This window comes from Heloderma suspectum, chromosome 6 (assembly GCF_057233095.1).
Source record: "Heloderma suspectum isolate Gila_16-S chromosome 6, 16-S_ref, whole genome shotgun sequence".
Classification (NCBI taxonomy): domain Eukaryota; kingdom Metazoa; phylum Chordata; class Lepidosauria; order Squamata; family Helodermatidae; genus Heloderma; species Heloderma suspectum.
Genome location: NC_139463.1, coordinates 101528366 through 101542363, shown reverse-complemented (window position 1 = coordinate 101542363; position 13998 = coordinate 101528366). Strand labels below are relative to the sequence as shown.

Below are 13998 nucleotides of genomic sequence, written 5' to 3'. Positions count from 1 at the left end.
ATGTGTGCACATCATTTGGTATGTAGCACAGAATTTGCCACTTTGGAGTTCTCAGCTCATTAAAAAAAAATCCAAGTCTCTAGCCTTCATGATGGTGGAGGATTTTTAAAAAAAAAACATGCGGCAAAATCTCTGGAACAGAGGGCTGGTGGGTTGAATAGAAATTCCTGGTGGGGACGACACTTTGCTGACCTACAGAGATCCTTGTCCCACCCAGATTAAAAGCATAAAAAGAGCCCTGCTGCTGAATCAAACCAAAGGTCCTGCTCTAGCATCCTGGTTCCCACAGTGGCCCACCAGATGTTTCCAGGGAACGTGCAAGCAGAGCATGAAGGCAAAGGCCCTTCACCTCTGTTGCCCCCACAGCAACCGGTATTCAGAGATACTCTGCCTCTTATCATAGAGGTTCCATTTGTCCACCGTCACTAATTGCCACCAATACGCCAAGCCTCCATGAAATGGTCTAATCCCCTTTTAATGCCTCCCTAAGCCAGTGGCCATCATCACATCCTGCACCTGCAATTTCTCATAAGCTAATGATGTGTTGCTTGGAGAAAATATTTTCTTTCATCTGTCCTCAATCTCCTGCCCTATCAGTAGGGTAGTAGGTGACTTCTAGTGTTATAGAAGAAGGTGGAATAGAGATCTTGGAGATCTGCACCTTTAAGTCATTGTCCCTACAGCCCAGCTTAATTCTCATCTCCACACCCTGTCTGTAGTTCACCATCTGCCCTGCACATGTATTACTGGGTGGAGCTGGGGAACAATATAATAAACTTTATAAACTTTGCTTATACATGCCCCCAAGTTCCGTCCCTGGCATCTCTACTTAAAGGAACCTGAGTGGCAAGAAGTTGCTAAAGACTTCTGCCCAAGACTCGGGAGAGCCACCACTGGCCTAGGTAGCACCGTGTGGGAAGCACAAAGAGACGAAAGCAGCTCCTCGTATTTTTATTGTTACGCAAACAAAAGCAAACACTGAAGTAACAGCTTTTCATTTAAACATGCACTGACTAATCTGGCCTTCCCCAACCCGGTGCCCTCCAGATGTGTAGGAGCTATCATCCAATACATCTGGGAGTTGTAGTCCAGCACATCTGGAGGGAACCAGGTTCGGAAAGGCTGTCTAAACATTTGCCTTATCGTATTAGGACCTCCATTTCACACGAAGGCACTCACACCCCAGGCAGGGCTGGCGTCAAGGGAGGGCATAGTCGGGCCCCTGCCAAAGGCTCCCATCCTGCCAGGGGCCCACTGACCAGAGCCCCCTGGAGTTGCTCCTCCACCACTGCAACCTCCTTGCCCACCTGCCTCTTGCTCTGGCCCAGGCAACAGTAGACCAGTGGAGCAGCATCAGGTGCCACTTCCTGCTTGCTCTCGCTGGCAGCAATGGTAAGAGAGAGGATGAGGAGCAACAGCAGCTGGTGATGATGGCAGTGAGAAGGCAGACTTGCTGAGGGAGGGGGCCACTGAGGGTGTCCTGCCCAAGGGCCCTCCGCTGGATTGCAACCTTTTTCCGTTTTAAACCCCTGTGCCTGCCACAGTTGTGTGGCGTGGAAAAATTCAACAGCTCACTTTCTCCATCGCTTCACCTCCATGGCAGGAAAAGCTTTCACTGCTGATTTTGGGCCTCTTTTTCTATTATTGATGGGCCATTTTTAAAAAGGTGGTGACTTTACCTCCTGGTAAGGAGACCAGATGCTTTCCTCTGGCCTCCACCACTCTCCTGCCTCCGTGCTGACTTTCTCTTTGCCATGTGATTCCCTTTACATTTTTTGGACTCACCTGGAATTAAGTGGCGTTCAGAGAGCTGCTCTTGGGACCGCCGGTGCTGCATTCGCAGCTGCAGTACTGTAGGGAGGTGACAAGGTATGCGTAACGGTAATGGGTTAATTTGAATCGGCCAATTGACATAAGGAAAAAAAAGGTGCAAATATCTAAATTTCGAAACCATAATCAGAAAAGCCATTTATAGAAAAGCCCAAAAACAATATAAAGAGTAGAGGGATTGATAAATAATTTGACTTTAGCGATGTTGATGGGGTTTGTAATTACTTGGTTTGGAATTACAAACCTGTCCAGCTCATTAAAGGCAAACATTAAACTGACAAATAAAAGCAAGCTAATACAAACATGTTAACTAAGACAGTGATCCTAACCCCCTTGGACAGCTGCCATAGGGGGATTAGGGTACTGTGGAGGCACTCCTCTGCCAGCCGGGGGGCTGCTCATTCCCAGAGGCCACAGTTATGCACACAGAAGCTCTGCCAGCAGAAATCTGCTGCTGGCAGTGTTCCCGATGACAGTAGGCCCTCAAACATGGTGTTCCAGTGTCAGTACAGGGACAGATCTGGATCTAGTGGATCCAAAAGCCCTTCCTTTCTTCAGCCTCCTCAGCTACACCAGCCTAGAGTTGATTTCACTCATTTCCCCCCATTTGTTTCAGTGGCAAGTGGCAAGTGGGGGAGGGGGAGGATTCCAAGGAAACAAGATCCATCAGGCTAAAACCTTAGTAAAGCTGCCCTCACTTTCCTAATTTCATTTCAAACTGCAAGCCAGCAAGGAAGAAGATAGTCTCTTGTTCAAGATTCTCATCTGTTGACCACACTCAGTCCAGCAACTAACTGAAATAATGAATCCTGCTTTGCTTCACCAGTGTCAACTTTTATGTATCTATACATACTGCGTTATGGTATACACATGGTGCCCTACAGAGTCACACAGGCAAGAACAGATAATTGACCCCAAGGAGCTTACAATCTAAAATAGACAATGGGAGAGAAGGAAGGAGGGAGAGACAAGAGTAGGAGGAAAGGGGGGGACAATGCAAGATGTGGGCTTGCTTACAGTTGGGGCTAAGGAAATAAGCCAAAGGGGCGTTTTGAGGAGGGGTCTGAAGGAAGTGCGAGAGGTGACACCACATTTGAACTCAATCTAATTATTAAAGCCATTAAACTCAATGCTATCTGCAGTGCACTGAATGGTTCTGAATAGAACGGACTAGATATCTTGCTTGAAGAAATAGCAGATGCTTCCATGATGCTTTTATAGTGCCGTCACTCTGCCTCATTCACAGAAGTTTATAGCAGATGACAATGTCTTCTACTCAACATCCTCCTGTGTTTCTTCTGTGTTACAGTTTCTTCTGTCGTTTTCCTTAATGCGGAGAGTACATTAAGGAGAAAAAAATGGAACAGCCACACAATGCTTTCTGACTGCGGGCGCTAGGAGCCCTCCATCTGGAAACACCCAGCTTGAAGAAATCAAGAGAAACTGTACTACAGAGAACAAGCTATTCAGTGATCCAGGCTGCATCATTCTTGCAGCACTGTGAGACAAGGCAACATAATTTCTCTGAAACGATTCTCTGCGGTTCTGAAACTGCTGTTCAATAAAAATAAACTGGGAATATAGAATCAACATCAGTTGTGAACAACAAATGCATGCAGCTTTCGCCAATGACTATACAATATTTGCTAATGATACAATGGAATCCAAGAAGCAAATTCGACAAGCTGGAGCAAAAATCGCACCAAATTGCACGGGAAATGAATCAATAATTAAATTAAAACTCAACAATGAGTTTTGCCCAGAAGGTTCTGTTGAAATCAGTAGTGAAGAAATTGGAAAATGCAACTACTTTGGCCAACCAGTAACTAAAACCAACCCTTTTGGAGGTGAATACACAGGCCAGCTTTAATTGAATAAAACCATTTTTACTTGACAATGAACTGCCAAAAGGAGAACTTTACAATTCAGCAATGAATTTTGCAATAAACTATGGTGTGGAGTGTAAGTTGGCAACATTAGATGAAGAAAAAATAGCTGTGGACCGACATATGCAGAGATTCTTTCTTTGTGACCACATACCAACTAAAGAAATATGGCAGTGCATGGGCATAACGGCTGTGATACAGGCCTCTATGATACCAGCATAGATGAGTTAGCCTTGTGCTCCACTAGCAAGACAACAGGTGAACTTCCTGCCTTACAGACTGGATTCCCAGGTATCAAGTGCATCCCTTTGGCAGACCTAACTGTGCTGGGCTGATCCAATGACGAAACCCGTTGGTCCCCAATGGAAAACAACATGCCTGAGATAGAATGGAATGTTGCGCCGCTGGCTTGCATTCATGGAGGAAAAGTTGCAGAAGAGTCGGATATAGGTGACACAGATGGCTCTGATTTTGGCAGCAACCAGAGCAAAGTTTGAAACTTTCTTGGTTCACTCTGCATCTTTGCCTCCCAATTAAGAGTAGATTGTTGCTCCTCACTATAGGAAAGCTCAAGTTCTCCACTTCTTGGGCTCTCCATTTGAATCTAATGTCCATATGCAAAAGGCACTCAAATGAATAATGGGGAAATCCTCAATGATGCCAGTTTCACAAGCACACATACAACATTCTAGACTCATCTTCTAATAGCAGTCTTCTATTAAAAAACTGTGGCCATTGTTTGGAAACTTAATGCTGTATGCAGTAGTTGTAGTTACAAGAAATTGAGTCAAAGGGCACCCAGAGCAACCTTTAAGGCACATACACACTACCGACTGGTTTGGCTGTCGTTCTCTTCCTCCCTCTCTCAGAGGAATTCTGGAAACTGTAGTTTCATAAGGATGCTCAGAATTCTCTGTAACAGGGTCCTGGCATCACAAGGAAATGGGCAGAGTTGGGAGTCTTCTCGACATCTTCTGGAATGATATCCCATGCATCAAACTTAAATTAATCCAACTGCTAATCCTCCCTCCACACGGAATCCTTGGAATTTTCATTCTTTAGGGAGGTCAGGAAGTTGGAACCTCTCTAGCAGAATTCTCAATACGCTTACAAAACTACAGTTCCCACAATTCCCTGAGAAGGGGAGGGGGAAGCCATTACAGTTGCACTAATTTATGTTTCTGTTACAGAGATCCCTACAACCAGCTCCGCTTTCCTGTGGCTCCTCCAGTCTGACCACTGAATCTGGAATGAAAAGTGGATCAGTTCCACTAGAGCTGGAACAGAGAACTGATCGGCCTGATTCACCAGCAGCCTCTTTCACGCGCAGACCACATCTCTGGCACACAGGCACTGCTGGAAAGTAAGATGATAAGAGTTGGCATGGCAGCTACAGCCCAGCTGCACTGGAAAGCTAAATTAGTCTTGCTATCCTGCTTTGAAATCAAAAGCAGTGCGAGGGCTCTTCATATCTGCACAGTAATCCTAATTCTGCTCCACTGGGACAATGGCTGGGAAGGACAACCTTGCCCAAGCAAGAGCACCAAATGGGTACAATCGAGTGGGTGAAACACACACACACCCGCCTCACCCCACCATCAAACAGCAGGCACGTCATACCTTTGGAGGGTGGGACTGCTCCAAGCGTTTCTATTCCTGTGCCCCCTTCTCTCCTGTCTGCCTGGGCATTTGTCCCGTTGTCAGCAGCAGCTGGGGTGACGCCACCAGCTATTAATTTAAAAGGCTGGAAATACAAGATGCCCCTGAGCTCCCAGGCCAGAGGCTGCAAGGACTGCTCAGGGGGAACCCACTTTCTCTGCAACATGAGTGCCCCCTCACACGTCACACAGGGGCACACAAGCGTTTTGCCACTCTGAAGAATTATTGCAGCCAATTCCAGCTCCTTGACGCAAGTTAACACACATCTTTGCCACATTCATACATTACATTTTCAGAATGGTTCCCAGAGTAATAACCTGCCTTTTAACAGATCAATCAACTGACTGAACTTAAACAACTTCTTGCATTGACCACACTACATGTACCTTTCTGATGTAATGGAAGGTGCGCGATCACTTACAACTTCATTTTTTAAAAGCTATCATTCATTATGGCTGCAATCCTATAGGCACTTACGTGGAAGTAAGCCCCATTGAACACAGTGGGAGTTACTTCTGAGCAAACAGGCATAGGATTGCAGTATATGAGAAGGAAAAGCCATTTTTAATTTTGTCACTTGCTAATATAGGAACATGCTAGAACCAACATAGCCACACAAAACACACAAGTGCCCTTAATTCTTACTCTAACTGATCAAAATGGGCCCTTGTTGATTAAAAATGGCCCCTTCTAAAGCTTCAGCCAATAAACCAATACATTAAAACAATACTGGTTTACACATGCACACAAAAATTTTTTTACAAATTCTATCAGTACTTTAAAGAAAAAATCTGTGGAGAAATTCTGAGGGGTGTTTCCGCACAGGAGAGAAGCATGTGAGGCTTAGAATGGCACTGTGGTAGCCATTGAGGATTACCTGTCATGCCTTGAGCAGATGGGCTCTTTATTAGGCTGGGCCTGAACAAAATGGCTGCTGGATGTCAGGGTTAGGTTATAAAGTGCTGCTGAGCCAGAAAACTGGCTGCTATTTCTGAGAGGAAAGTGATTCTTGCAATTGATTGAAAGGCCACTGAACTGAAGTTGGTTCTTAAAGGAGACTGAAGCAGGCATCTTCTGGTGCTTCAGTCTTGCTATTAACTTTGGAGACAGCATTTGCTCAACCCCTCCTGAGCAGTTCTTCTTACCCACATGAAAAAGAGAGAGAAAACATACGAGCAGTCACTTTAGAGCTACTCTGTGTTTCTCTTGCCCAAGTTGACCAAACAAGTAGGAAAGTGGCAAACTGCTCAGCTGGGCTGCTGCAGGAGGCACAGAAAGAAACCTTACATTCACTTAAAAATAAAATAAAAGAAGTCTCACAATTTGAAGACAACCCTCAGTGCCAGATTTAGGAACAAGCCAAGTAAGCCCTGGCTTAGGGCCTCATATTATGAGGGGCTCTAAATATCTTGGAAATAACTAAGACGTATTATAAGTGAAATTACTTTGCCTTAAATATGTTGGAAAGTCTAGTGTGACTTACAGCAGAGTTGCCTCATATAGAGAAAGCATGGCAACACAGCATTGAGTATTGGAGGCAATAAGCACAGCCTAGAGCCAGTTTAAAAGAAGTTCAAATCAACTTAATTATTTTATTAGTGCTTTTATACACTTCAGAAAAGGCTATCTAACACCATTTAACGGCGAGCACTGGGTGCTCTTTCTTTACGCTTCCTATTATAAGGAAATACACTTTGTTCTCTTTATTTTTATGGTATGGGGCCTCTGAATCTTTACATGGCTTAGGGCCTCAGGATATCTTAATTCAGCCCTGCCTGAGATTTAAAGAACCACAGGAAACAGGACTGGTCCGCTCCCTATTCTTCAGGACTGCCTGAGGCTTTCCAATCTACAGAAAAAGGCACATTTTGGGGCCAATTGCCAGAACTGAATTCTACACATGTTCAGAGATGTAATGCCATTTTTAATGTTCAGGTCTCTCCCCCATCCCATCCCGCAGCCAAAGCTCAAATTTATATAGCCAGGCATTCAAAGACTGAAGGGGTTTTCATACATATATCTGCGCTGACCTTATCCCCTCCCCGCAATAAACTCGAGAGCTACCTGTTGCACTGCCTCTCCCATATATCTGTATCCACCATCACAATATTGTAGAGGACAGTAGCTACTTTCCTGGCAATTTACGCTCTGCGTGTCTTAAAAATAAAGAACGGGGGCAGGGTGGTGTGTGTGTGTATGTGTGTGTGTGTGTAATGTCATTTTCACTTTCTGATTCAGATATGAAAGTGTATAAGGCTATAATTGTGCACAGCACCTGTGTAAGGACTAGGTTTGTATCAAGAATATATTTATCAGCATTTAATACATTTCCATAGTATTTTTACTCTGCATTCAGTTTTACAGCAACTCTACAATATCATGACTTGGGCCACTAAGATTCCCAGTGATGGAGCACTAAAGGGGTTAATTTCTTTAATTAAAAAGATGTGCTCCAGCTTGTCTGCAGGGAAGTCACACCCTCTAACCTGTAGGGCCTGCCCTTAAACCAGTCACATGGCCAATAGTGGGGTGATTAACTGTGGTTACTAAGTGTTGTGGGAAAAGCACTCCACACATGCCTAGAGATACTCTTCTTCACATGCTAAGGGCAAGACCTGGCATTGAAAACCTGGCTCAGATTAATTGTTGGGGAACAGGGCCTGTGCTGTTGCTTCACAGAGTATAGAGAATTCACATGTACCATAATGTCTGACATGCAGTAAAGTTTTTCCCATGCCAGGCAAAGGTGACCCTACTAGGATGAAGCAGCAGGGAGGTGGCACTGGGCCCTTGGCAACTGCCCAGTGGTGCTGCCTGGTGCCACCGGGCCTGTGTCAAAGAATACAGAGTAGGAGTCAAGTCAGATCTTGACTCTTGAGGAACAATCTACTAGGAGAATCTCCCATGAAGGTCAGGAAACATGACCTCCCCACACCCTGCTTAGCCTGCCCCACAACTAGCAGGCACCAGGAAAATACTTCAAAATAAGTAAATATATGTCTATTTCCCCCAATTTTCTTCATTTGATTTAGTTTTGCTTCTTTATTTTTAAAAATATATCTTGCATTACAATTCTTAAGAATTTTCAAGGCAGCTCACATTATAATATATAAAACAGTATTTAAAACCTCCTTGAAAACCGCAGCATAAACCGCAAACACAGCTATCAACAAGTAAAATAATGGGTAAAATAAACAGATATGATTTATACATGCTAATTGTGAATTAGCATATACTTGCTTAATTGGTGCAGATTAAAAAACAACAACCCCCCCTCCCCGCCCCGCCCCAAATTGCAGCCTTGGTTATTAGACTAGGTTGTTCTCTTACACACCAGGAGACCCCTGGGGTGGTGGGAGAACTTGAGGACAGGAAGGGTTTTTTTTTTAAAGGAAGGTGAAGCAATAGGGATTTGGGTTCCTCTACCTTCACTTGCCACAATTACTGCCCACCCCCACCCCCTTGCAAATGTCTAAACAAATTACCTCACAAAAAAAAACTCTAAGCAGTACTAAAAGCAGACAACCTTATTAGATGTATGCATGTAGGTGCAAAAGAGAAAACACACAAAATGCAAAACCACTCTCAGATCCCACTTACCAGAGCGGAACTTGCTTCGGATGAGCATGGATCGTTCAGAAGCCAGGAGTGTCATCTTTGGGGTCCTTGCAGCTACAAACCCTAATCTGAAGTAGGCCCCAATGATATTCGGCAATGGGGAGGGGGCAAAGAGAAGATGACCATAAGTAGAGGAAGGAGAAGAATCTCAAACTAGAATCCTCCAGGCAGTTCTTTCTAGCAGTTCTTCCTTTCATTGGCCTGGGCAGTTAATATTGAGTAGTGGCTAGATTGCTGGCCATGGGGCTCAAATCCCTACTCAGCCAGGAAGTTGCTAGGCCCTAAGACTTAGGGTGACCCTGGGCCTGTCACTTTCTCTCACTCTCACCTGTTACAGTAAACCGCCCTGACCTGGAGGGCAGTATAGGCATATGATTAAGCCATCCATCGACTAGCCCCCACAGGGGAAAGAGCCATGAGCTCCTAGGAAGAAAGGAACGATTAAAAATGCAATGATAAATACAGAAATACACCTCACGAGGTGGGGGGTGGGGAGGAACGGACCATGCATATCACCCTGGGTTCCTTGCAGGAGGGGCCGGACAAAGTAACAATTGAACAACTCTGCAGCTGGCAGAAATGCAGCAGGTGAAGGAGCAATTCCTGGCTTCGAGTTCAACTGAAGGAGCGTAATTCACCTGTGGAGTTTTTGCCCAGTTCCAAGACACAGCAGCCCCACGGAAGGGATGTGTGTGTGGCAGCCCTGCTTTTTTTAATCGCCTGCCCGCACGCACCCACTATGTCGGCCTTCCCCAACCTGGCGCCCTCCAGGCGTGCTGGACTACATCTCCCATCAGCCACAGCATGGCTGTAGGTGATGGGTGCTGTAGTCTAGCACGTCTGGGGGGCGCCAGGTTGGGGAAGGCTGCACTGTGCCCTCTTCCGGCAGAACCCACGAGTCCGGACGCCACTCCAGTCTACCCCAAGGACCCCTCAGAGAACCCAGGAGTCCGGGCTGATTTACGCGAAGCTGCCCCTGCCGCAAGGGCCCAGGCGGCCGGACTGGCTCACCGGAACGGACGAGAGAGAGCCGTTGTCCTCTTGCTGCTGCTGCCGTTGCCGCTTGGCTTGGGGGGCGCTGGGCGTCGTACGCCCCCGACGGAGTCTCTGGGAGGGTCTGCCGGCGGCCACTCCGGGGGAGGAGGGGGGTGGCGGCGGGGGGGCCCTCCTTTTCCGCGCTGCCCAGGTGAGGATGTCAGCGGCGGGACAGCCAAGCGCAGGGAGCTCCGCGGAGGGTTGGGCCGAGGGCTCTGCCCCCCGCCCGGGGGTCCGACGCCACCGTGCCCCCCCCAGCCCCGGGCAGCTGGGATGTCCCTGTGCCTCCTCGGCCATGGTCCTCCCTCCCCTCCCCGCGGGTGCCACCTGCCGCGACACCCGACACCCGGAACGCGCTGCTGGCTCAGCAGGGCAGCCCCCCCGCGCCCCCAAGCGTCCTCGCCCTCGCCAATGATCCCGTCGCCCCGCCTCCTCAGGCTGGCCCGCCACGAGACCCCGCTCCCGGCGGAGGGAGCTCAGGAGCCCTGGCTCCCTCCCAGCATCCCGTAGCCACTGTGGAGCTGGATTCCACAACTTTCCCAAAGAAGCCAGGAGTCCTGGTTCCAAGCGTCCCTTAAGATTACCCAGCCGCTCCTTCTTGCCTAAGGAACCCGGGAGCCCTAGCTTCCATCCAACCTTCCCCAACCTATTTTCTAAGAAAGCCAAGATTTCTGGCTTCCATCCCCCCTACTTCTTTCCCAATGAACCCAGGAGTCCTGGCTCCTAGCATTCCTGTCCCCCATTCCCTTCCCAGGGAACCAAAAGCCTGGGGTCACCTACTGAACTCCTCTCCCAGCAGGGAGATGGTGGTGGGAGCAGAGTCCAGGAGATGACCTTAAAGGAAGCTGGGAGCCAAGGCTTTTGGTTTTTGTTTTTAACCCTACTATCTATCTCCTCTCTCAAGGGACCCAGGAAGGAGGCATGGCTCCCAGTTCCCCAGAACACCTTTCCAGAGTGCCCAGGTCCACCTTTTGTACTCCAGTGTGCTTTTAGAGGACCCAGGAGTTCTGACTATCTTCAAAGGCACCCTTGAAGTAGTTTCAAGTGAGGTTGGATGTGCGCCCCTATACATGCAAGGCCTGCCTCCTGTGATCAGAAATTCTTCTGTGGAAGCCTCTTCTGTGTAGGAATTTAGCAATAACCAAGGAGCTAATGTGGTATTACAGTGAAGCTCATACTATAGTTTAATTGCATTATTTGTCATCTGAGTTAGGATGCTTCAGAGGGCTCTCAGTGCTACCAGTTGAAAGGCATTGTGCAACTATTCCGTCTTCTTCTTCCTGAGCAGATCTTTTGGTATGGTAAGAAAAGAGATGGAAGAAGCGGTGGGAAAACACAGGAAGGTTGCAAGAGGAAGATGACCATATCTGGACCCTCCATAGAATTCTGTGAATGAAGCAGGGCAATTGCACAATCAAAGGCTTGTCTGGAAGCACCCTGAGAGATTTTGGGAAAGTACTGGTTATTGTTCAAGGGACTGATTTTACAAAGGCACTGGGTTTCCATGGTCAACTTTGGAGAGACCTCTTAGGCTGAAATAGTTTGGAACAGATTACACAACATGACCTGGACAACATCCTCACCCCCACCCCATTGGATCATTCAGTATAGAACCAATAATTGAATTAAATATATTTATTATTGGTGTCTGATGTATTTACCTATTTATTGTTTATTACAAATTTTTGAAAAGAAAGAAAGAAAGGCAGATCAGGCATATGTCTCCGGTCTGAAAGACCCTGCCCTTGGAGAAATATGGATGGCTTGTGACTCTGTCCAGGCCAAGATTCCTTCCTGTGAAGGTAATACCCCTTTCTTTGAGGAACCTTTTTTCTACTGTGGACTGCATTCCCTTGCGGGGGGGGGGGGTATCATCTGTCAGGGGCCAGATGCTAATGGAAGGTAGGACTTGAGCCCAAAGTGCTGCGGCTTGAGGCGGAGAAGGAAATGGCCCCCAAGTTCAAGGTACATAGTACCAGAGGCCAATGAAGTTGGCACCTGAGGCAAAAAGCCCCACCAGTGCATCTCTCCACTTCCTGGCAGTAAAAATACAATAATAAAATAACTATTTGCTGCCCCTCCCCAAACCAACTGCCTGAGGCAGACAGCTCTGGCCCTTTTCTCTCTTGTCCCTTCCTCTCCCCATTCTCTCTCTTCTCTCTGTCTTCCCAGCAGATTATGGAGGGCGAGGCACATCTCTTGCCAGAGGTATGAGCTGATCACTTGCAGAGGGCCTTCCATTGCTTCATCCATTTTGGCTCCCCCCTCCCTGTTTTTTCTCTCCTCGCTTCCTTCTTCTGCACTGTATAAAATTAGGTTGACAGCCACATGAAATTATGCCACAGGCAATTTGTGGCTATTGGGCCACAAATTGCCAACCTCTGCTTTAATTATTTGGCTGGTGCTATCACCCGATAGCCCCGCCCCCCCCCCCCCCCCCGCCAGCACAACAGAGAGGGGCAGGGATAGTCTTGTTGCCGAAGGATAGCTTGGCTGTGTGTAGCTGGGCCTTTGAATTGTAGCAGGCGTGTGCTCAAACGCTGGAGGTGGAGAGCGTGCAGCAGCTGAAGTGTGGGCAGGGGGAGAGAAAGAAAAATGGGGGAAATAGAGTAGGTTTAAATGGATAGGGCATTCCATGTGGCATGAGTAAGGGGAAGAGGGACTCTTGAGGTAGAAGCATAGCTAGCATAAGAGCAGCACGAAAGCACTGCCTGCAATATTTGTGCTTGCTGGGGCAAAACCCGTCACTCGCAAACAGCTTGGGCTAGCTTTATGCGTGCTAGGAAGCAGCGATTTCCCAACAGTTCCTGAGGCAATGTCATCCAGATAGTTCAGGGACGGCTGCATAACCTGCCAGCAGCCGGTGAGGGACATGCACTCTCTGCGCACGCTCAAAGGCAATCAATCCTTCTAATAGTGAACTCAGTGCCAAAGTGTCAATGGAAACAGAGCCAAAACAGGACCGCTGAGATAGAAGAGGTTGGTATCGGCATGCTAGAGGGAACCCTGTTTGCAGAACTTACAAAGAAGAAAACTAAAAAAAAAAACCCTGCTCAAACCCTGCCAAAAACATGCTCAGTAGTTACCGTGAGCCATGGAAGATTCGGTGTCAGTTGGGAACACCCCCCCCCCAAAAAAAGCAAGCGGGGGGGGGTACTGAATTGACTCACTTGAGGCCCTAACAGTTTATAGTATTCCGGAGGAAGGCACTGGGCTGGAACTCTGAGGATATAATGCAGCCTTCCACAACTACAACTCCCATAATCCCCCAGCCAGTCCAACACATCTGGAGAGCACCAGGTTGGAGAAGGCTGAAATAATGCAATGTTTTGTTTCAGGCTCTGCTTGTCTCTCTCTGTTACTTCACAGGCTGGGCAGGAAAAGAAGTCTGTGGTTACATTTATCAGACAGGGATCTTTCTCCTTGCAGGAAGGCACTGGGGACTATTCCAGGTAGCTCTAAATGCAAACAGAGCAGTCCCTATGTTGCTGAAGAGACTGCTGATCAAAATAAGGGGCCGCCCCATGCCAGACACTGCAAAGACCCAGATTGACTGAGGTGGGCACTTACTGGGTCCCCTTTGCCCTTTCCCAGCGGCTGCTGTCGGGCCACAGGGAGTGTTTCTTCACACAACAGGTGTCACCTGTTGCCAGCCGTCCAGGGCCCGCACTGGATTTCACTGACGTGGCGGATCAGGTTCTGACCAGGGTATTTAAAGTCAGACATGCTCCCTGCCCTGCCCCCTACTTTGGGCCCTGCCCCCTTGGCACCACCCTTGGCCCACCTTCCTCTGGAGCCCAACCGGCTTCACAGTTGCAGCAAAAGGGGGGGGGGGTGCGCTTGCGCGCAACAGAGAAATATCTGCCCAAACCTCTGTCAGTTTGTGTGTGCACGGTGGAGTGAGCATATTGGTGTGAATGGATGAACAACACTGACCCCTCCCGGTTTTATGTGAAAATGACACACGTGC

The 13998-nt window shown here is 47.7% G+C and overlaps 1 protein-coding gene across 1 annotated transcript in view; it reads right to left on the bottom strand.

The window, feature by feature from the left end:
* MAMSTR (MEF2 activating motif and SAP domain containing transcriptional regulator) overlaps nt 1–10429 on the bottom strand; it is a 29960-nt gene extending 19531 nt beyond the window's left edge. The window contains exons 1-3 of the mRNA XM_084805663.1: nt 10005–10429; nt 8976–9061; nt 1786–1851 (exon numbers count right to left, since the gene is read on the bottom strand). Coding sequence (XP_084661789.1) covers nt 1786–1851; nt 8976–9030 — 121 coding nt within the window. The 5' untranslated portion in view covers nt 9031–9061; nt 10005–10429. The remainder of the gene's footprint in view (nt 1–1785; nt 1852–8975; nt 9062–10004) is intronic.
* Between the last annotated feature and the right edge of the window lie 3569 nt (nt 10430–13998).